This window comes from Callithrix jacchus, chromosome 2 (assembly GCF_049354715.1).
Source record: "Callithrix jacchus isolate 240 chromosome 2, calJac240_pri, whole genome shotgun sequence".
Taxonomy (NCBI): domain Eukaryota; kingdom Metazoa; phylum Chordata; class Mammalia; order Primates; family Cebidae; genus Callithrix; species Callithrix jacchus.
This window is the reverse complement of record NC_133503.1, coordinates 37,282,203-37,303,613: the sequence shown is the minus strand read 5'-3', so window position 1 is coordinate 37,303,613 and position 21,411 is coordinate 37,282,203. Positions and strand designations below refer to the sequence as shown.

Here is a 21,411-nt window from a genome sequence, read left to right as displayed (position 1 = left end):
TTAAACTTTTGAGGAGCTGTTTTACCTTTTTCCAAAAAGGCTGAACCATTTTACATCCCACCAGTGTGTATGAGGGTTACAGTGCCCTCCATCTTCATGATACTGAGTTGTGAAACTATAGAATCATTTACCTTAAAAATCAAGATGTTATTAATTGGAATACTTACTGTCACCACTGGTTAAATAATAATATAATTGACTTTCTAGCCAATGAAGTAAGGTAAGAAATGAAAATAATAGGAAAAGCTGTTAGAGGATGAAAAATTATACATTCCAATGCAAATTATATAGAAAATTGAAGTACGTCAACTGAAAAAACTCTTAGAATCATTAATATAACTAAAGATAGGGCTAGGTGTGGTGGCTCACGCCTGTAATCCCAGCACTTTGGGAGGCCAAGGCAGGTGGATCACGAGGTCAAGAGATCGAGACCATCCTGGTCAACATGGTGAAACCCCGTCTCTACTAAAAATACAAAAAATTAGCTGGACATGGTGGCACGTGCCTGTAATCCCAGCTACTCGGGAGGCTGAGGCAGGAGAACTGCCTGAACTCAGGAGGCGGAGGTTGTGGTGAGCTGAGATCACGCCATTGCACTCCAGCCTGGGTAACAAGAGTGAAACTCCATCTCAAAAAAAAAAAAAAAAAAAAAAGACAATATAATGTCAGATCTCCCACAAAGCAATTCATATGAAATATATAAAGGTTCAATCTGTAAAGAAATGAACATGACTGAAGTTAAAGAAAAATTCACTTCAGTTATATACTAAGTCATCATTAGTCACAATATTTATGTCTTGGAAAATTCCCTTTCAAAATAACAACAGGAGAAGCCAACCTATAAATTTAATTATGTATGTCTATATTTAAATATGTATTACAGATTAAATATACAGTGTTAGGTAAATCAGTAAGGGAAACACCAAAACACCAGTAGAAAAACAGGGAAAGGAATGGACTATTTACTTTAGGTAAAGTACAAATGATGAGAAAACAGCTGTTGGGGGGGGAGTTACTCTTACTTACAAATTTAAAACTGGAAATTGATGTTACTATTAAATTTGCAAGGAGCTCCCAACTAGGCACCATCACTGTACTGAATGAAAGTTTTAAAATACTATTGTTGGCTTCAGCCCCAGTAAAATGTGACAAGGGGTGGCAAGGAATGTCCTTGTCCTATTTCTGATCACAGGGGAAACCATTCAGTCTTTACCATTAAGTATAACGTTAGCTGTTGATTGTTCATGGAGCTTCTTTATCAGGATAAGGAAGTTCTTTCCTATTCCTAATCTGTAAAGTGTTTTTATCAGGACTGGATGTTGAATTTTCTCAAACACTATTTCTGTTTTGTTTCCACATTCTGGCTACTTTTGTCTTTGTCGCCTTTGCTGTTTTGTCTTCTAACAGTGTCAGGATTTCCTCAAAGCTCAGTCCTATGCTGCCTTCTCTCCTCTTTCTATTCTTCCCACCCCTAGGCAATCTCATCTATTCCCAGAAACTTTTCTTTTTTTTTTTTTTTTTTTTTTTGTTTCACTTGACTTCCAAGACACAGCCAGCTTCTGGGGCTCTGTTCCTGACAGTGCTTCCTCAGGCTCCTGTGCTGGCCACTGCTCACCTTCTGAAACTCAATGTTAGAGACCTGGTTCCACTCCCAGACCTTTCCTTCATGTAGACTCACTCCCTTGATGATCTCGCACATTTAATACACATCCTGTCCAGACCTCTTCCCTCAACATGACATGCATCTTGCATGTCTAACAGGCACCTCAAAATTAACATGTCCAAACTGATCTCTTTCCCCATACCATCTTTCCTTATCAAAGTAAATGAGAACTCCATCCTTCTAGCTGCTTAGGCTCAAAACTCTGTCCTATTCTCTGATTCTTCTTTTTCTCTCTCACTTCACATCTAATCCTTCAGTAAATTTCACCTTCAAAATATATCCAAATTCTAACCAGTGCTCACCACATCCACTGTACTCTTGCCTGGATTAGTACAATAACATCTGTTTTAGTCTTCTATTGATTTTGTAAATAAATTACCACAAATTTAGCGGCTTAAAACAACACACATTTATTATCTTATAGTTTCTGGAGGTCAGAATTCTGAAATGGGTCTTACAGAGCTAAAATCAACATTACCATCAGATCTGTGTTCCTTCTGGAGGTTCTAGTGAAAAAGCCAGTCCCTGACTTCTCCAAATTCCTGACTTGTGCCCACATTCCTTGACTTTTGGCCACAAAACTCCAGCCTCTGCTTCCATCATCGCATTTCCTTCTCTGCCTCTGATGCTCCTGCCTCCCTCATATAAGGACACTTATGATTATATTGGGGGGCCCACTGGGATAATCTAGGATAATCTTTTCATCTAAAGAGCTTTAATTTATTTGTTCCTGCAAAGTCCCCTTAGCCGTGTAAGGTAATATAATCCCAGGTTTAGGGAATTAGGAAATGGATATATTTGGGAGGCTATTATTCTGTATACTGCAATTTCCTAAAGAGCCCCTCTGCTTCTATCCCCCTTCACAGAAGTCAAGAGAGATCTTGGTTTTCTGTTTATTTTTGAGACAGGGTCTCACTCTGTCACCCAGGCTGGAGTGCAGAGGCACAATCATGGCTCACTATATCCTCGACCTCTGGACTCAAGCAATCTTCCCAGCTCAGCCTCCCACAAAGCCAGGACTATAGGCTTGCACCACCATGCCTGGCTAATTTTTTATTTTTATTTTTGTAGAGACAGGGTCTCACTATGTTGCTCAGGCTGTTCTAGAACTCCTGGGCTCAAGTGATCCTCCAGTCTGAGCCTCCCAAAGTGCTGGGATTACAGGAGTAAGGTGCTGCGCCTGGCTGAGATCTTGTTAAAATCTAAGTAAGATATGCCACTTTTCTACTCAAAACCCTTCAATCATTTCCCATCTCAGATTAAAAGCCAAAAGCCTATGACTATGACCTTCAAAGGTCATGCAATCCCTAAGTTTCTTTTAGATATCTGATCTCCTTCCTCCAAGCCTTTGCACTTGCTGTTCCTTCTGCCTGAGCACTCTCCCGTGAGATATCCTGTGTGGTCTGCTCTGCCATTTCCTTGAGGTCGTTGTTTATACAGCACTTTCTCAATGAGGTCCTTCCTGCCCATCTTAACCATAATATTTAACACATCATAATCAAAATTTGTGGGGCAGCTAAAACAGTTCTTTGAGGGAAATTAAAATGCTTAAATGTTACCTTAGGAAAGGAGGAAGGTGTCAAGGCAATGAGTTAAAGCTTCCAATTTTAAACGTAGTAGAAAAGGAGCAAATTAAACCCAAAGCAAGCAAAAGGAAGAAAATGAAGAGTAGAAAATTAATTAAAGACAAATTACCAAAGCTCACTCAAGAATTAAAAAATAACCTAAATATCCCTATGTCTATTAAAGAAACTTAACTCATCATTAAAAACTTTCCCATAAAGCAAACTGCAGGCCCAGCAAGAGTTTACCAGTTACTAGGCTTCACTGGTAAATTCTCCCAAACATTTAAAGAACTAATACCAAATACACACAGATTTTTTTTCCAGAAAAAAAAGAAAAGTAGGAAACACTTTCCAATTTTAAGATACAGAAATCAGACATTACAAAAAAAAATTTAAAAAAAAAAACAAAGTAAAAGACCAGTGTCAGTATACAAAAGCCTTATTGTAGACCTCAGTCAAAGAGGGGTGGGAGGCACAGGAGGGTAGAGATGGGAGGATACAGAAAGTGCTCAGAGAAACTTTAGTAAGAAACATCTCCCACTGGGCATGGTGGCTCACCACTGTAATCCCAGCACTTTGGGAGGCCAAGGCGGGCGCATCATCTGAGGTCAGGAGTTCGAGACCAGCCTGACCAACATGGAGAAACCCTGTCTCTACTAAAAATACAAAATTAGCTGGGAGTGGTAGCATATGCCTGTAATCCCAGCTACTAGGGAAGCGGAGGTTGTGGTGCGCTGAGATCATGAAACTCCGTCTCAAAAATAAACAAAGCATGTCCCTTGAGCTCTCGGTGAAACAGCTTCATAAAAACGAGATTAGAGAATACCAAAGTGGAAAAGTGAAGTGATTCAAAGACAGGTGGTCCCGTGATTGTGAAATAACAGGTTAAGTGACAGGTGAAGCCGTAAGTCTGCCCTGTCCTGTATGTATGGGGTGCTCCTTTAAGGGCTATGTATTTTCCCATCAGCTAGTGGCCAGGCCAGCCTGGGTTTATGCTTATTTGATGCATGTCAAGCATGTCAGCCATAAATATGATTAGGGTTCCCACAAACACAATGACAGAAGAAGCAATATGGAAGATAAATCTAGGAGGCAGAAGGAAGAATGAACAATTTCAGAAGTAACTTCTCAATTTAGTGAGAAATACCAAAAGAAAAAAGAGACCTGGCACAGTGGCTCACACCTGTAATCCCAGCACTTTGGGAAACTCAGTGGGAGGATCACCTGAGCTCAGGAGTTTGAGCCCAGCCTGGGCAAACAAATTTAAAAAATTAGCCAAGTGTGGTGGAGTGCACCTGTGGTCCCAGCTACTCTGAGGCTGAGGTACAAGGACTGCTTGAGCCCAGGAGGTCAAGGCTGCAGTGAGCCATGGTGGCACCACTGCATTCTAGCTTGGGTGACATAGTGAAAACCTGTCTTTAAAAAAAAGAGGAAAGAAAAGAAAAAGGGAAATGTAGATAAGTAGAGCCTTCAAATACTTAATTCATCCCTTGTGTAGATTTCCAAGAAAAGCCATGCATTAAACCAGGCATTATAAATTATTTAAGTGCCAGACTTGTATTAACTTAATATTAATATGAATGTGTAATACTCATTCTTGCATAATGAAGAAAAAATATTGAGTGAGATAATCTCCAAAATGCCTTCCTCTGATTTTAAAGACTCAAAACGTCAGAAACCTGCTGCCACTTGCAAAGTTTGGGTTTTTTGTGTTTTTGTTTTTGCTTCTTGGCCAGCACACCAAATGGTTTTGAATTTAAAAATTAAAAATATTTAAAGCAGCTACTATAGATTAAATCTTGGGAGCATCCATAAGCAAAACATAATGTATTGGATACATAGGGTACAGATTTTGGTCCCTTCCCAAAGCAACTTGTCAACTGCTTCCTTGTAAAAGTTTGTGAGGCTGGGGCTCTCTGCTTGGATAGAGGCAGGTCACTTTCCAGTGAGAAGAGTGAGACAGAGTAGCCATCAAGTAGAAGCCAATGCACAGAGAGAGAGAGAGAGAGAGCCGACCTATCCTCCTCTTTTATTAATAACAAAATGCCAAAAAAATGTGGGTTCCTTCTCCCAACAAAAATATAGCCACTTTCAGGTTACTTCTTACTCAACTTGATTTTATGTTTAGAGAAGGGGTCATACTATGTCACCCAGGCTGGAGTGTAGTGGTATAATCATAGCTCACTTCAGCCTGCAACTCCTGGGCTCACACGATCCTCCTGCTTCAGCCTCCTGAGTAGCTGGGACTACAAATGCAAGCCATCACAACCAATTTTGGAGATGGGGGTCTCGCTCTGTTGCCCAGGCTGGTCTTGAAATACTGGCTTCAAATGATCCTCCCACCTTGACCTCTGAAAATGCTGGGATTACAGGTATGAGCACAGGGACTGAACTCAACGTTACTATCTCAAATGTCTGCATTTAAAGTTGTTTAACTGCTAAAAAGTGAGTCCTTTAGAATGGATTTCCCTATGTCTCTCGAAAGTTAATTTGTTATAGGGCAAACTTAAAAATGGGGATGAAAACTCCTCTAGTTGTCAAACCTGTTATTTCTTTCCACCAGAAACTAAAAATAGTGTACAGGAGCCAATTCCAAACTGTGGTGCTGCCTGTGTACAGCAGCCTGGGCATGAGGTACAAACATGTCCTGGAAATACTAAGTACCTCCTCCACACCGTGAAGAGAGGTCAACAGTAGCCTTACTATAAAGAAACACAGCCAGCCGGGCGTGGTGGCTCACGCCTATAATCCCAGCACTTTGGGAGGCCGAGTGGATCACGAGGGCAAGAGATCGAGACCATCCTGGCCAACATGGTGAAATCCCATCTCTACTAAAAATACAAAAAATTAGCCGGGCTTGGTGGTGTGTGCCTGTAGTCCCAGCTACTTGGGAGGCTGAGGCAGGAGAATTGCTTGGAACCAGAAAACGGAAGTTGCAGTGAGCCAGGATTGCACCACTGCACTCCAGCCTGGCAATAAGTGAGACTGTCTTGGGGAAAAACAAAAAAAACCCTTTAAAATAAATGTTTGGCTACATGCTGCAGCATATTAAAACACCAAGTTAAGCTCCTAGTGAATTAACTAACTACCCTAGTTACCTAATCTATTGATTAACTTGCCTAGACCTTGGAAGGGAACACCTTGAGATTAGGATCCCTGGTGCTTGTGATCACTGTCCACATCAAGCTGGAGAGGAGGCAGGTCTCCACAATCAAGGGCCTCTTTCTCCAAGGGACAGCCATTTGCTTCCTTGAAGGAGAGGTCCTCTGAGCATAAAACACATGGGCAAGAGCGGGCCAGAGGCAGGACACAGAAGAGTTGGAGCTATCCTCCTCAAAAATTTTAAAACTTTAAAGTAGTTATCAATTGTTTAAAATTGAGACATGACAGAAAAATCTGAATTGTAGAATTTTTGTTTAAAATAATGAAGGGGGCCGAATGTGGTGGCTCACGTCTGTAATCCCAGCACTTTGGGAGGCTGAGGCAGGTGGATCACTTGAGGCCAGGAGTTCAACACCAGTCTGGGCAATATGGTAAAGCCCCGTCTCTAACAAAAATCAGTCAGGCGTGGTGGTGCACACCTGTAATCCCAGCTACTCGGGAGACTGAGGCAGGAGAATCACTTGAACCCAGGAGGTAAAGGCTGGAATGAGCCGAGATTATGCCATTGCACTCTAGCCTGGGTGACAAAGTAAGACTCCATCTCAAAAAAAAAAGAAGAAGAGGAAAAGAAGGAAGAAGGGAGAAGGAGAAGAAGAGTGAAGGGATCTGGCAATAATGGGGCTGGGGTGAAGTCAAAGCTGCCTTATTGAAAAACAAGCACATGATGCCCAGTTTGCTGTGACCATGTCTGTGAACACCTACTTTATTTACCATTACTGAACCTACCCAATCCTGTATGACTAGCAGCTTGTGAACAAGGGTAGTAATTAGCCCAGATGAGTCTGAAGAATAATCACACCTGAAAAAACACATTTTTATGCAGGACACATAGCCAGTACCAAGTTTGGTCTGGGCATTGTCTGCCTAAAGCCTATTCCTCCTGAAACGTTTTAGTAGGAAAAATGAAACTGCAAGGGAGAGGCAGACACAATGCTTTCTGATGGCTAACTCAAGCCCATGTGACATAGCCACACAAGTTATGCACATCATCATTTTCATTAGGATCTACTAGACTCTCCATGTGATTTTTTTCCTGGTTTTTAAGATCATTTATATAAATACTTTGTGGTAGGTGTGATCAGTGTATGCTACCATCTGTTTCCACAGATACGCGAAAGCATTGTCGCTTTTCAAGCATTTCAAAACCAAATGGAAAACCAAAGGCATTAAAAACAAAGTGCTGTTAGGGTAAATGGCAAACAAACTTGAGGAAAGAATGCCAGTTTAGAAATCCAAATTCAAATCTGTCTCATACAACTTGGCCATCCAAGATCCTTCTGGATGTGGTGATTGGATCCATTGCAAATATCTACATAGCTGTCAATGACTGGCAGATTTCAAGACTGAACTAATGCTGGGAAAATGTCCATCAGATGATATGATTCACAATGGGCCCGTCACAGTAATATTAAGACAGAGCAACTCTCATTGGCAAAGTAATCCACATGGTTAGGTATTAGAACGAATGCCCTAACTAACCTATGTACCAATGAGAATGCCAGATTGGTAACTATCAAGAGAGGCTTTACTTATTTTGGTTGCCCACCTTGAATGTCAGGGATTATTTGTATGAAAAAGCCATATGGTCACGGAATATTTTAAAATTGGTTGCAGACATAACACAGAAACTTCATTCCTATGACCTCTACTTCATTACTCTAGTTCCCCTGCTTACACTCGTTTATTTGTGGCCACAGCCTTCTGGCAGAACATGTAAAGAGAGGTAAACCCTCAGAGTATGCCATGAGCATTTTATACATGGAAAAGTGGAGAGGCAACCTCTTTTACTGAAACATCACCTATACTCCTTAGAAATCCCTAAAATGACAAGGAGTGTCAGGCCAAACACTCAGCTCTCCTCACAGAAGGCAGGCAACACACTGGGCACTTAAAAAGCATTCGCTGTCGTGTGTGCTTCAGAGTCTAGAGTGCCAGATGCATAACACGACTTAATCACCAGTCTTCCAATATAAATGGAGACAAGTTCTTGAGCTTTCACTTCAGAAGCTGGCTGAATTAAGTTACACTATCTGTATTACAAGGCTGCTTTAAGACACTATAGGATAAAGAAACTAGCTTGTGAATTTGGTCTCCTTCAGCACAGAGACCCAAATATTGGCCATTAAAATGGATGTAGGTGAACAGTGTGGGGTAACCATCATGGTTCCAGGATGGCCAGAAGCCACAGATGGCCCTTGCTCAAGGTTCAAGGAGTGTGTAGACTCTTCCTCAAGGAGACTGTGGTCACTGCCACCCTACATTTTCCAGCAGTGGGGACACCATAACCCCCCCACCAAGGTCTCACTTGTTCACCAAGGCTGGAGTGCAGTGGAATGATCTCGGCTCACTGCAACCTTCACCTCCTAGGCTCAAGCCAGCCTCCCACTGCAGCCTCCTGAGTGGCTGGGACTACAGGTGCATGCCATCATGCTGGGCAAATTTTGTTTTTAGAAACGAGATTTTGCTACATTGCCCAGGCTGGTCTCAGACTCCTGAGCCCAAGTGACCCACCCACTTCAGTATTCCAAAGTGCTGGGATTACAGGCATGAGCCACCGTGCCCAGCCCACTACGCATTTTCAATGAAGAGCAAGAGGTAACATGTAATCTCCCATACAAATGTCACTTAATGTTAAAAAATATTCCAAACTATGTGGGTTCTGTGTCAGTGATTTGTCCCCAAGACTTCCATCTAAAATCCTAAAAACAAAATTTAACAAAATAAACCTCATCTCCACTCTAATCAAATTCAATTTGGTGATGCTGTCACCAATGTCAGTTATACGTTACCTGAGGACAGAGGGCTTCTAACTGGCTTGCAGACATTCGAACAAGCTTTACACCTTCTTCATTATTTGAGATGGAACAGGCCAAGTTGGCAACCTATAAACATAAAAAATAATCTTTAAAGATTTTTCTCTTTTGCCTGCTGAGGAAAACACACATACCTGGCCCTACCTCTGACCATTCCAGAACAGATGATGACAGCACCAGGGGTGCCTCCCTTCTTGCAGCCTATTTACTTACACGAGTACACATTTTTAACTCTGCACAAAGCAAACTATACAGATTCATAACATACATCACATTGCAGGTTGGTGCCAAACCTTTTAAGATCCCAGAGCCTGTAACTCACAGGCTTTGCACAGCCTCTAACCTGCCTGAACAGTAACTTCAGAAAAAGTTTCTTCTAGTATGGGCAATAAGGTGAGAAAAGCTGAGGAATAGAGGGCATCAGGGAAGAACTGCTGTTATCCTCAAATAAAAATATGTTTTGCAGTGTTCTTGAAGGAAAGAAATAAACTCTAAGGTGCTATTCTCATTTGACAGGGAATAGATGTTTAACTTAAGGCAAGATGAATTTTATTTAAACTCCATGCAATTTTTCAAATAAAAACAATTACATAAAGACAACATCAAGATGGACCAAAAGCAATCACTATCAAGAGCGGAAAAGGAAACTGATTATGTTCCATAGTTAAGAGCAAAACTGTCCTTCAACTGGATTCTCAAAACATTGACAGCTTGAATCTCTCCTGGCTGATTCGGCTTAATTTGAACCGAATCTTTACGTTCCTGTCCAATCATCTCAACGATACAGCCCATGTACCCAGGGACAATCTTTCCAAGTTGTATCATACTTCCCTTGCTGAAGCTCTGGAATGTTACTGTGTAGCGACTGCTAAGGCTGTGATCACTTATCCATGTTTCTAAATGAACAGGCTTGCCAATTCCATTAGCAATATCTGGGCCCAAATGAATATATGGTACTGAGACATATCTTTACTCCAGTTGCAAACTGAGTTATGAATGATAAAGGCGTAGGCAGCTGAGTATCAGAGGCACTTTCTGGGAAGTTAAATGCTAGAGTAAACAAGGGCAATAGCAGTAACCTTTGATTTTCACTCGTAAACCCAACTTAAGCACATAAACACATCAGAAAAATTATACACTATTATGACAGTTGTTTGTAGTGTTACAGCTAAGGATTATCAGCTTTCAATAAGACTGCTAACTACCAGAATCCTACAATGCCCAAACACAAAGAAACAAAAGAAGTTAACGTGCCATTTAAACATAAAAATGTAAGGGAACTGGAAAGTCAGATGTCTAATGTTTATGAGTCCTTCAAAATCATATAAAGAAGCAACACTTATACTCCCTGAAGCTTACAGTTCCACCTTCTCTGTCATCTGGACCCAAGCAAAGAGACGCTTCTTTTCAAGATGACAATCTACAGAGATGACTGGGGATTTCTATGTTTGTTTAAAAAAATCACTGCAAAATATGACCTAAGATAAATTTTGTAAAATGTTAAGACTTAAAAAAAAAAAGGAAATAAAAATATTCATTGAAGGAGAAAGCCTGAATTAGATGTATTAAGGAAGAGAAACCTACAACTTCCATTGCTTCACTGCCTTAAGACAACATTTTGAACAAACATAAAAGTTGATGATGATCACTGGAAAAACTAGAATTTCGGGACTAACAAAGATCCCTGGTGAGGTGCCCAGCACCCTGCCTATTCCCATCATTTAGAAGGGCAGCTGAATGTTGGATCCAGGACAGTCAAGACAAGCCTAATCTTATTTCAAAGATTCTATATTTAGAATTCTACAATTAGAATTTAGAATAGAAAATATTTCTGTATTCTCAATCTTATGAATCCTTAAAACTCAGAAAAATATTTAAATTAAGAAAATATTTTTTTAAAAAGAACCAAAATATTATATAAGTACTCTCTACATCAGACACACGATGGTAGTGTGTGGCTAAGGCTTAAATGGCTGATTCATTTAAAGCATCTTTTCTGTTTCATGATTACAAACACCAGCAAAACAAAGGTTATGGAAGTCTTCTTCTTTATTTTAAAACATTATTTAAAAATATTTCTGGTGTACTGTTGAAACAGTAATGTTCTGTGAGAGCACACTGCCTATTTTCAGGAGACCTGGGAGGAGGAAGGAGCGCCTGTCACTAACAGTCTTCTCCAGATGAATGGGCTTCAATTCACCCCCCAGGGACAGGGCTACTCACTTCTAACAATGACGAATGTGCAAATGCAACATCAAGACCACAGCTCTCTGAGAGGCTAACCTCACATACTAATGTCAGGCCTGACTACAATTAAAGGAGAGGGTAAGAAGAAGAGCTTCCTAAATGCTTCTTTCTGTGGAAAATCTGGGGTTCTAGAATGAAGTGACAATTAACAACAAGACTAAAGAAGATCCTGAGGTTAGAATGAGAAACACTCGGGGCTGGGTGCAGTGGCTCCCAGTACTTTAGGAATCCAAAGCAGGAGGATCATTTGAGGCCAGGAGTTTATGACCAGCCTGGGCAACACAGCAAGACCCCATCTCTATCAAATAAAAAAATTTAAATTGGCTGGGTATGGTGTCATGTGCCTATAGTCCTAGCTAATTGGAAAGCTTAGTTGGGAGAATAGCTTGAGTCCAGAAGGTCGTGGCTGTGGCAAGCCATGAGTGGGTAACAAAGCAAGACCCTGTCCCAAAAAAAGAAAAAGGTCAGGTGCGGTGGCTCACACCTGTAATAACAGCACTTTGAGAGGCTGAGATGAGTGGACTGCCTGTAGTCAGGAGTTGGAGACCAGCCCCTGGCCACACAGTGAAATCTCGCCTCTACTAAAATTATAAAAATTGGCCCAGCATGGTGGCACATGCCTATAATCCCAGCTACTTGGGAGGCAGAGGGTGAAATGAGCTGTTATTGTGCCATTCCACTCCAGCCTGGATGACAAATGGAACCTCTGTCAAGTGGGGGAGGGGACAGAGGAAGAAGAACACTTGGATCAGTTAACTTCCACAGACAACCTAGCAGAGTCAAGACTTTGTAGAACAGTGAGAAATATCTCTGGATTTGTTAGGAGAATAAATTATCTTTGCTACCAGTTGCTTGTATTAGCAACTAAAATGTCTCTGATTCCCACTATTCGAAGAGGTGGGCTGAGACTGACACCACAACCTCTGTTTGACGTCAGACAACCCTCTTTTGTACCATCTGTGCCTACTGTGTGGAAGTTTGGACCCTGTGGAAGAGTGGGTTTCAGAAAACATGCAAACACTCTGCCTTGGGTTTTGCTGGTCTCAGGAAAACCCAAGCTCAAGTGTGAGCCACTGAGGAAGACTCACAGCCCCACTGTGTCAGATTCACATATGAGACACCTATACATGACAGACAGCTTTTTCAGTCTTTTAGGAAGGCTCTACCTTTACTCCACAACTGATGATCTTTACTTAAATAAAATTTGTTAAATGAAATTTCATTTAGGAAAAAAATCCCATTATGACTTTATTTCAATCCTCTCCTGTAACCATGATGACTATTTTCCCCTACTGTACATAGATTTATGATTTACTGAACTCAAACACAAGTTGTTTCCTACTTCCTTCAGTAACTGCTCCTGGATCCCCATTTGACTGAGTTCCTCTTACCCTGGAATGTTTGTAGGAAGACAAGAAAAGATTTCTTTTTGTTCTTGATAATAAATTAATCCCCAATTCTCATAACAGCTTATATCTGTTGTAGGAGTAAACAATTAAGAAAAGATGTGGGACAGGGAACTCTGAAGTCTAAATAATAACCCACCAATGCAGCAGCAGGCCAAAGGGACAGAGCTCAAAACATACATCTCTTCCCTTGTGCCCCTGGGTCAAGCTAACACCTGCGTTTTCTTCTTTAAAACACCTGAATGCCTAAGAGTCAAAAATAACAAATCAAAAACTCAACTTTTACAAACTTGTCGTACATAAAGTGAGAAGTCCCAAATACAGGTCATATACATTTCAAAGCCACTCAAAAAGTTTTTAACAACTACTTCCAAACCCACAGGGGAAATGACAATAGGCACCTTTCCAATTTCCAGGGAAAGGTGTTGGTGATCTTGTTAGGTACAACAAGAGATCTTACAATACTAAAAAATGAAGTATACACTTCATTTTTTATAATAGAAATATTATAAAATATATAGATATATTTTACATAGATAAATATATAGATAATAGGAAAATTCTACAAGTAGATTGTGGTGATGGTTGCACAGTTCCGTAAACTTACCAAAATCTGAATTGTAATCAGTAATTTTATGGTATGGAGATTATGCTTTAACAATGCTTTTCCACTTTTTAATGCAGAGCTAAGCAGGTGAGAAATTAAGAGAAATTCTCAGAGGCTAGAAAAGAGAAAGCAGAACTTCAGAGAAGCAAGCAGTCACCAAAAACAGTGTTCTTCTGGTGGCTTTTGGGGGAGGTACTATTTCATGATGAGAACTTGGGTTTTTAATGGGCCAAGGCCAGGTCCCTCTCAAGGTAGATGCCTCAGATCAGAGACTTTGCACAGAGATGGAACAGGCAACAATCCTAGTAAGTCATCAATCCTAAGACCTTTCTTGAAAGTCCACCAGGAAAAGAGTAGGGTATTTGTCAGTCTAAGCATTCATTCGCTCGGGGAGGAAAAGAAGAAAAGGCCCCTATACTCCACTCCAAATTCTAATCAGAAGCTGGCCTTCTGCAGGGGTTTAGGTATAGCAATTATGTTATCTAAATAGTCCAGACAACTTTTACATTTAAGTTGTCATGTATTAGCAGTACCTCTAAGCAGGTGGCAGAAGCAAATATAAATTAAAAATTTCCCTCATGGAAGGTAATGTAAACACAGGCCTCAAAGAATTCCCACAACAAAATTTCAAGAATATGAATTCACAAATTAAAAATAAAAACAGAACGTATACAAGGAAATGAGCCATCCTGGGCAAGAGTAAGTAAAATCACCACCTGTGTAATCAGATCCATAATGACGCAGATACTCAAAACAATTGAAAATGCAATATTAAAAACATATTTATCTTAACAGAAGAGTACAAATAAGGAAAAGACATTCAAAAATGACTCATCAGATCTGAAAAGAATCAAAATAGAAAATCAAGAAAAAAGTAATTTCTACCATTTCTAGAAATTTAAGGTAATACTGACAAACTCGACTGAAAGAGAATTAGTAATCTAGAAAGTCAAAATGAAGAAATTCTTTAGAAAAACCAAGACATTTTCATATATATATATATATATATATATATATATATATATATATATATATATATATTTTGGAGACAGAGTCTCGCTGTTTTGTCCAGGATGGAGTGCAATGGCATGCTCTTGGCTCACTGCAACCTCTGCCTCCCAGGTTCAAGCCATTCTCCTGCCTCAGCCTCTCAAGTAGCTGGGATTACAGGTGCGTGTCACCATGCCCAGCTAATTTTTTTTGTATTTTTAAATAGAATCAGTGTTTCGCCATGTTGTTCAGGCTGGTCTTGAACCCCTGAGCTTGTGATCCACCTGCCTCAGCCTCCTGAAGTGTTGGGATTACAGGCGTGAACCACCACGCCTGGCTTAGAAAAACCAAGACATTTTTCATCTTGTGGAAAATGTGGAAACCACAAAAGAATTTAAGACACATGCAAGATAGCCTGAGAAAGTCTACTATATAACTACTAAGAATTTCAAAGGAGAGAACAGAGAGAATGATGGGAAAGACAATACTGAAAGAGACAATGGATGAACACTTTCCAGAAGGGATGAAATGTTATTTTCAGACTTGGGAAGACAAATTCCAAATAGGGCAAATAAAAAGAAATCCACACTTTAAAAAGCTTTAGGATATTTTTTTTTTTTTTTTTTTTTGAGACAGGGTCTCATTCTGTCACCCATGCTGGAGTGCAGCAGTGTGATCCTGGTTCACTGCAGCCTCTGCCTCACAGGTTCAAGCGATTCTCCCACCTCAGCCTCCCGAGTAACTGGGCGTAATGTGCGCCACCACATCAGCTAATATATATATATATATATTTTTTTGGTAGAGACAGGGTTTCACCATGTTGGCCTGGCTGGTGTTGAACTCCTGACCTCAGGTGATTTGCCCACCTCGGCCTTCCAAAGTGGCGCGATTAGAGGCATGAGCCATTGCGCCTGGCCAGGACAACAAACATTTTTTTAAATAGCCAGAAACAAATGATCTATTAAAAAAGGACAGTAAAATCGACCGCTGACTTCTCACAGCAACAATGCAAGTGAGAGACAAGAAAATAATATCTTCAAATAACTAAAAGAGGGGAAAAAAATAATTCCAGAAGAACTATATATTGAATAAAATTTTTTCAATTAGAACAAAATAAGGACATTAAGACAAGAAAAACCAAAAAGTTCTGAAAGCATTTACTTCTAACAGATCTCCTCTTCTGCCACTAAAAAGTTTCTAAAGAATATACCTCAGAAAATAAAAAACCAAAACAAAACAAAAAGAATATACCTCAGGAAGAAGGGAAGTGATCCCAGAAAGCGGGTTAATATGCAAGAAGAAACGGGAAGCAAGAAAATATATCAGGTGGGTAAATTTAAGCACAGGTTGAAAAAAAAATTAATAAAGCAGTTAACAGTAGTGTCTAACTCATGGGGCTAAAAATCAAAGGAACCAAAATACTGAATAACAATTACATTAAGTTAGAGAGTAAAGTTAACTGAAGTTAAGGCATGCTAAGAATCTTACATTGTTTCAGAAGGAGGAAAAGATACTGAATAACCTCAAACTGTGATTTAAAAATGCATGCTAAAATATCCAGAGTCTCTACTAATAAAAGAGTCAAGGGTGTAACTTCCAAACAAGAAGGGAGAAAAAAAGAAGGTGGGGGATTCAATCATCCCAAAAGAGGGAACAGGAGTTAGAAATAAAGGGTGAGGGGGTAGAAGCAGAGGTTCTCTTAATAGAGAGAGAGAGAATAAAATGTAATGGTAAAGATGCATCCACATGTCAGTAATGATCATGAATGCCCTGAGTCCTCGGTACTCCCAACATTGTCGCTGGGAAGCTGAAGGACACAGAGTTAGTTCCTCACCAGATTATAGCTGTTTTGACTCACACCTCAGTGGCAATTCAATGTTAGAACCTGGACTTTCTTCATAGGGGGCACTTACAAGAAATAAAAATCATATGGAATCTGTCACAATATTTATTATTAAAATGTTGTGGACCCTATTTAATCATGCAATGTCTCATATTAATATAAAAGATCCATGTAAGAATTCTTTTTGAATATTTTAAGGATGAGCTTATTTCCCATGAGTAAATGGTCGTATTTCCTTCATTCTAAAGAGTAGAACTACACAACCAATTGTGTTTCATCTTTTGACCACTGCTACCAATAAGCTCAGTCCAAAATCCAAACTCGAGCATGGCAAGTTTAGTAAACAACTGTCTACTGTTTTCTTGATCTTGACGGTGAAACCCTGTCTCTACCCACCCCCCCAAAAAAAGCTGGTGTGGTGGCACACACCTATAGTTCAGCAGGCTGTACAGGAAGCATAGTAGCACTTGCTTCTTAGGAGGCCTCAGGAAGTTTCCAATCATGGTGCAAGCAAAGGTGGGAGGAGACATATCACATGGTAAGAATACGAGCAGGGGGTGGGGTGCCACACACTTTTAAATGACCAGATCTCATGAGAGCTCATCACTATCACAAAACAGCACTGGCTACAACAGATCCACCCCCTGGATTCAAACACTTCCCACCAGGTCCCACATCTAGCACTGGAGATTACAATTTAACATGAGATTTGGGCAGGGACAAATACCCAAACTGTATCAAAAGCTGTGTCTCTTTTCTGGAACAGAGCAAAGGTTGGGCAGAGTGCTTCTTTGGTCATGTCTATCAATGCTTCAAGAGAAAAGAAGAATCCTGATATCCCCTTGAGAACAAGGTTCACCCAACTGCCTTTGCTTGATCATCCCAGAATTTGACCAGGTGGTTAAATTCAGCCCAAAAAGCTTATTTTTGGTTGAAATGTTAAAAATAGTACATGTAAAACAATTTTGTCTCAAACAAAAGTAAGAGTCTAAACTTACAGCCCCTTGAAAATGTGAGAAAATCAAGCTCAGTATGCTTAGAATTCTTCTGGAATCCAACATCAGCATTCTCCCCAAGGACATCTACTTCTCTTATGAAAACATTCCATAATCTAAGAAAACTGAAGCTTCATTTAAAATTTACTTTCTGCCAGAATATCAGCCTACAGCATCATACAGAAGCATTGAGAAAATACCTAAGATGTCATAGGTAGTCATATAAGGTCAGTGTTTAATTCAAATGCTCCTTTCAAGGCCACGTTACCACACATTATCAGAATACTACAGAATAAAACTTAGAATGCAGATAATTCAATGTGCGTGCAGTTAAAATATACATTATAAACCAGTAAGGGCATACCTTATGAAGTCCCAGCTAACGGGAAATACTGTGTGTGTTAGGAAGTGGGTGGTGGAGCGGGTAGAGGTATAGGTAACAGCTCCAAAGCATGCCAGTTACATTCACTTTTTGGTTCTTAATTCATAAGGTAGTGCATGGAATATAATCTTATTGTAGCAAATTCATTATAATAAGAGCCACATTTTAAATACAAGGTCTGGAGCTGAAGGGAAAGGATTTTGGACTGAAGTTACCAGTAGCAGACAGGAAAGGATGAAACACAATCAGTTGTGTATATCACATGAATAATATATAATTTTTATACACAGGATTTCATTAATGGCATTTTCCCCATGCCACCCTCTCAATTCACAAAATTGAAAATGTTCTCAGAAGAGAGCAAAATAAAAGGAAAAACAATACTCTTTAGCTGTTTAAGCTGCTCAGAGCCAAAGGAGGTGGGCAAGGAATGAAGCAATTAAAAAGGACACATGGGTACTGCATTACTGACAAAAAGGTTAATATTTCTGACAGCGAATAAATTCTTCACTTCAGTACACTTTAAACTGAAGAACAACATAAAGAAATCATTAACGTGATAGGGGAGAAAGAGGTGAGTATAAAAGGTGTTATCCTTTCCTTGAAGCAAGGCCATGTTTTTTTATAAACAGATGAACAAAATGCCCTCAGTGCTATGCTACACTCCAGAACAGAAGAAAATGGTAAAGGGAACCCAGCCCACCAATACCAGCCCACCCAGCCCACCAATACCAGCCCTCAGCTTCTGCTCCCCCTACTTACTGGCCTTGAGAATACACAACATCTGTGTACCCTTTATACAAGAGAAGTGGCTTCAATACCATGCAGGGAGTTACCAGATTCCACTGACCAGTGCAGTATGAGGCAGTCACCAGTCCTAGCCAGACCCTCACAAAATAATTAAGTTAAGAGAGGTGTCAGAGCAAATATTCTACTATTTGCTTTTAAGTAAAATCACAAAAGATTCTTATTAAAATAAGGACCCAGAACTGGGCACAGTGATGTGCACCTGTAGTGCTAGCTACTTGGGAGCCTGAAGAGGGAGGATATCTTGACGCCAGGAGTTTGAGACCAGCCTGAGCAAAAAAAGCAAGCCCTACATCTCAAAAAATAATAAAGATCCAATAGGCAGCCAGCACTACACAGACTCCCTGACACTGTGTATACACAAAGGAACTAGAGAAATTTACTTCTGTTGATAAAATCTCAATAATCAATATGTGGTTTTTATTCTTGAAACAAATCTATTTCCATAATGTGATATATACACAAGGCACCATAAAACTCCACTTCTAAGTGGTTGTTATCCCTAATACTACTCAAGAACTATTCATACATTTAAAGCAACTTTATGTGATACTACAAATTAAAGCATAACCTTTTATACTATTTTATTTGGTCTGGCAGAAAAGTATTTCTATTAAAGCAATATATAAGATTTCCAAAAACCAAGTTAGCAAGGGTCAACACCTCTGTCCCAAGTTTATTTTGGTTATTTATTAAAAGGCTACTGAAATAACAGCTTTTGTTCAGCTTCCATTTCAAACGCTGATAAAATGGACAACTTTCACCTATCACCTCAGTACAATTTCTACTACACTGTAAAAAACTTATACACTATATAAAATACATATTTAGTAGAAGATAATCTTCATGTAAGTAGGGATTTTTGTTGTATTCACTACTATATTCCTAGTGTTCAGAACAGTGATCAGGACATACTAATAAATCTATAAATACTTGTTATAATAATCTTATTACAATTTTCTTCTCCCTCAACTGCAGAAAGTTTGCCATAGGTTTTTGAAAGCTTCATTCTAGCTAGTCCCATCCCCCGAAAAACTGCTCAAATCAATGACAGTTAACCTTTTCAAAAAATACTCCAAATTTTCCCCATCATCTCCATATCCCACAAGTTTTCACAGTTCATTCCTCTCGTATGCACTGTGTATGTATGATGCATTACGATGCTCTTTTGTGCAAATACTACAGATACTTCAGAAAAAGACAAAGTTCACTAACATGGACGATTAATCATAATGCAGAGCTCTGCATTTCTTTTTTCTTTTTTTGAAACGGAGTCTCGTTCTGTCACCAGGCTGGAGTGCAGTAGTGCAATCTTGGCTAACTGCAACCTCCACCTCTCAGGTTCAAGTGATTCTCCTGCCTCACCCTTTTGAGTAGGGACTACAGGTGCGTGCCACCTATACCCAACAAATTTTAAGTAGAGACAGGGTTACACCATGTTGGCCAGGATTGTCTCAATCTCTTGACCTCATGTTCCACCCACCTTGGGTGGGTTGGAATTACAGGAGTGAGCCATCCTGCCCGGCCAGAGCTCTGCATTTCTAAAGTATAGTCTTCAGCCCACTGAATCAGGATCTCGGGGAGTGGGGTAGGTGGTAGCCCATTTGAATGTTGAGCACCTGGGCAACTCTATTAACTTTAAGAACCAATAGCAGCTGGGCGTGGTGGCTCACGCCTGTAATCCCAGCAATTTGGGAGGCAGAGGTGGGCGGATCAACTGAGGTGAGGAATTCGAGACCAGCCTGACCAACATGGAGAAATCCTGTCTCTACCAAAAATACAAAAAATCAGCTCAGCATGGTGGCGCATGCCTGTAATCCCAGTAATTTGGGAGTCTGAGGCAGGAGAATTGCTTGAATCTGGGGGGCGGAGGTTGCAGCGAGCCGAGATCATGCCACTGTACTCCAGCTTGGGCAACAAGAGTGAAACTCTTTCTCCCCGCTCCCCCACCAAAAAAAAAAAAAAAAAAAAAAAAAAAAAACCAACAGCTTCCCTCATTTAGCAGTTGCTGAACACCTACTATGTTCTAGGTACTATTCTTGACCCATGTCCTCAGATAACTCACATTCTTTTGGAGTATGAGGTGGGGGCCAGACAAATAAGAAAATAAAGAAATCCAATAGTTTTCATAGAGTAAGAAGCACTACAAAAGACATACAACTGTGACAGGATGAAAAAAATGACTGCTGGAGGATGTAATGGAGGGGATGAGGGTTCCAGGAAAGTCTCTCTGCAGAAGTGACATTTGGGTAGAGCGCAGAGGTGGTGACATGTTGAGGTATGGTCCAAGATGAAGAACTAGTCAACTATGGCAGAAGCCATTCATCAAGGGAGACCCAGGACGAAGGGCAGTTGTAGGCAGGCATGGGCCATGTTGAGGATCTGGATTTTTGAATATTGTCCCAAGTTTACCTAGAAGCCACAGGATGGGTGGGTCAGAGGAGGGACAGGGTTAGTGTAAGCAAATAATAATATTAATAAATTAGAAGGCTGCTACAGAAGCCCAGTGAGAAATGGTAGTGTGGACTAGGGAGGTGGCCAAAGAAATAAAGTAGACCAGACACAGTAGCTCACACTTGTAATCCCAGCACTGGGAGGTGAAGGTGAGAGGATCACTTTAGTTTGAGAACACCCGAACATGGCAAAACCCCATCTCTATTTAAAAAAAAAAAAAAAAAAAAAAAAAAAAACCAAAAAAATTAGCGAGGCATGGTGGTGCACCTATGGTCCCAGCCACTCAGGAGGCAGAGGTGGGAGGATCGTCTGAGCCTGGGAGGTCAAGGCTTCAGTGAGCTGTGACTGTGCCACTGCACACTGGCCTGGGTGACAGAGTGAGAACTTGTCTCAAAAAAATGGGAAAAAAAGGTAAAGGCTTTATCTTATGTCTAGTCTTAGGCAACATTTTTAAAACATCAGAGGCCAGGCATGGTG

At 40.2% G+C, this 21,411-nt stretch overlaps 1 protein-coding gene across 9 annotated transcripts in view; it reads right to left on the bottom strand.

Annotated features, from left to right (window-relative positions):
• The window catches only part of CTNNA1 (catenin alpha 1), a 251,454-nt gene that overhangs the window by 25,016 nt on the left and 205,027 nt on the right, over positions 1-21,411 (bottom strand). For all 9 annotated transcript variants that reach the window (XM_054252519.2, XM_054252518.2, XM_008985629.6 and 6 more), the window contains one exon: positions 9,180-9,272. In XM_054252519.2, the coding sequence (XP_054108494.1) occupies positions 9,180-9,272 (93 nt within the window). The remainder of the gene's footprint in view (positions 1-9,179; positions 9,273-21,411) is intronic.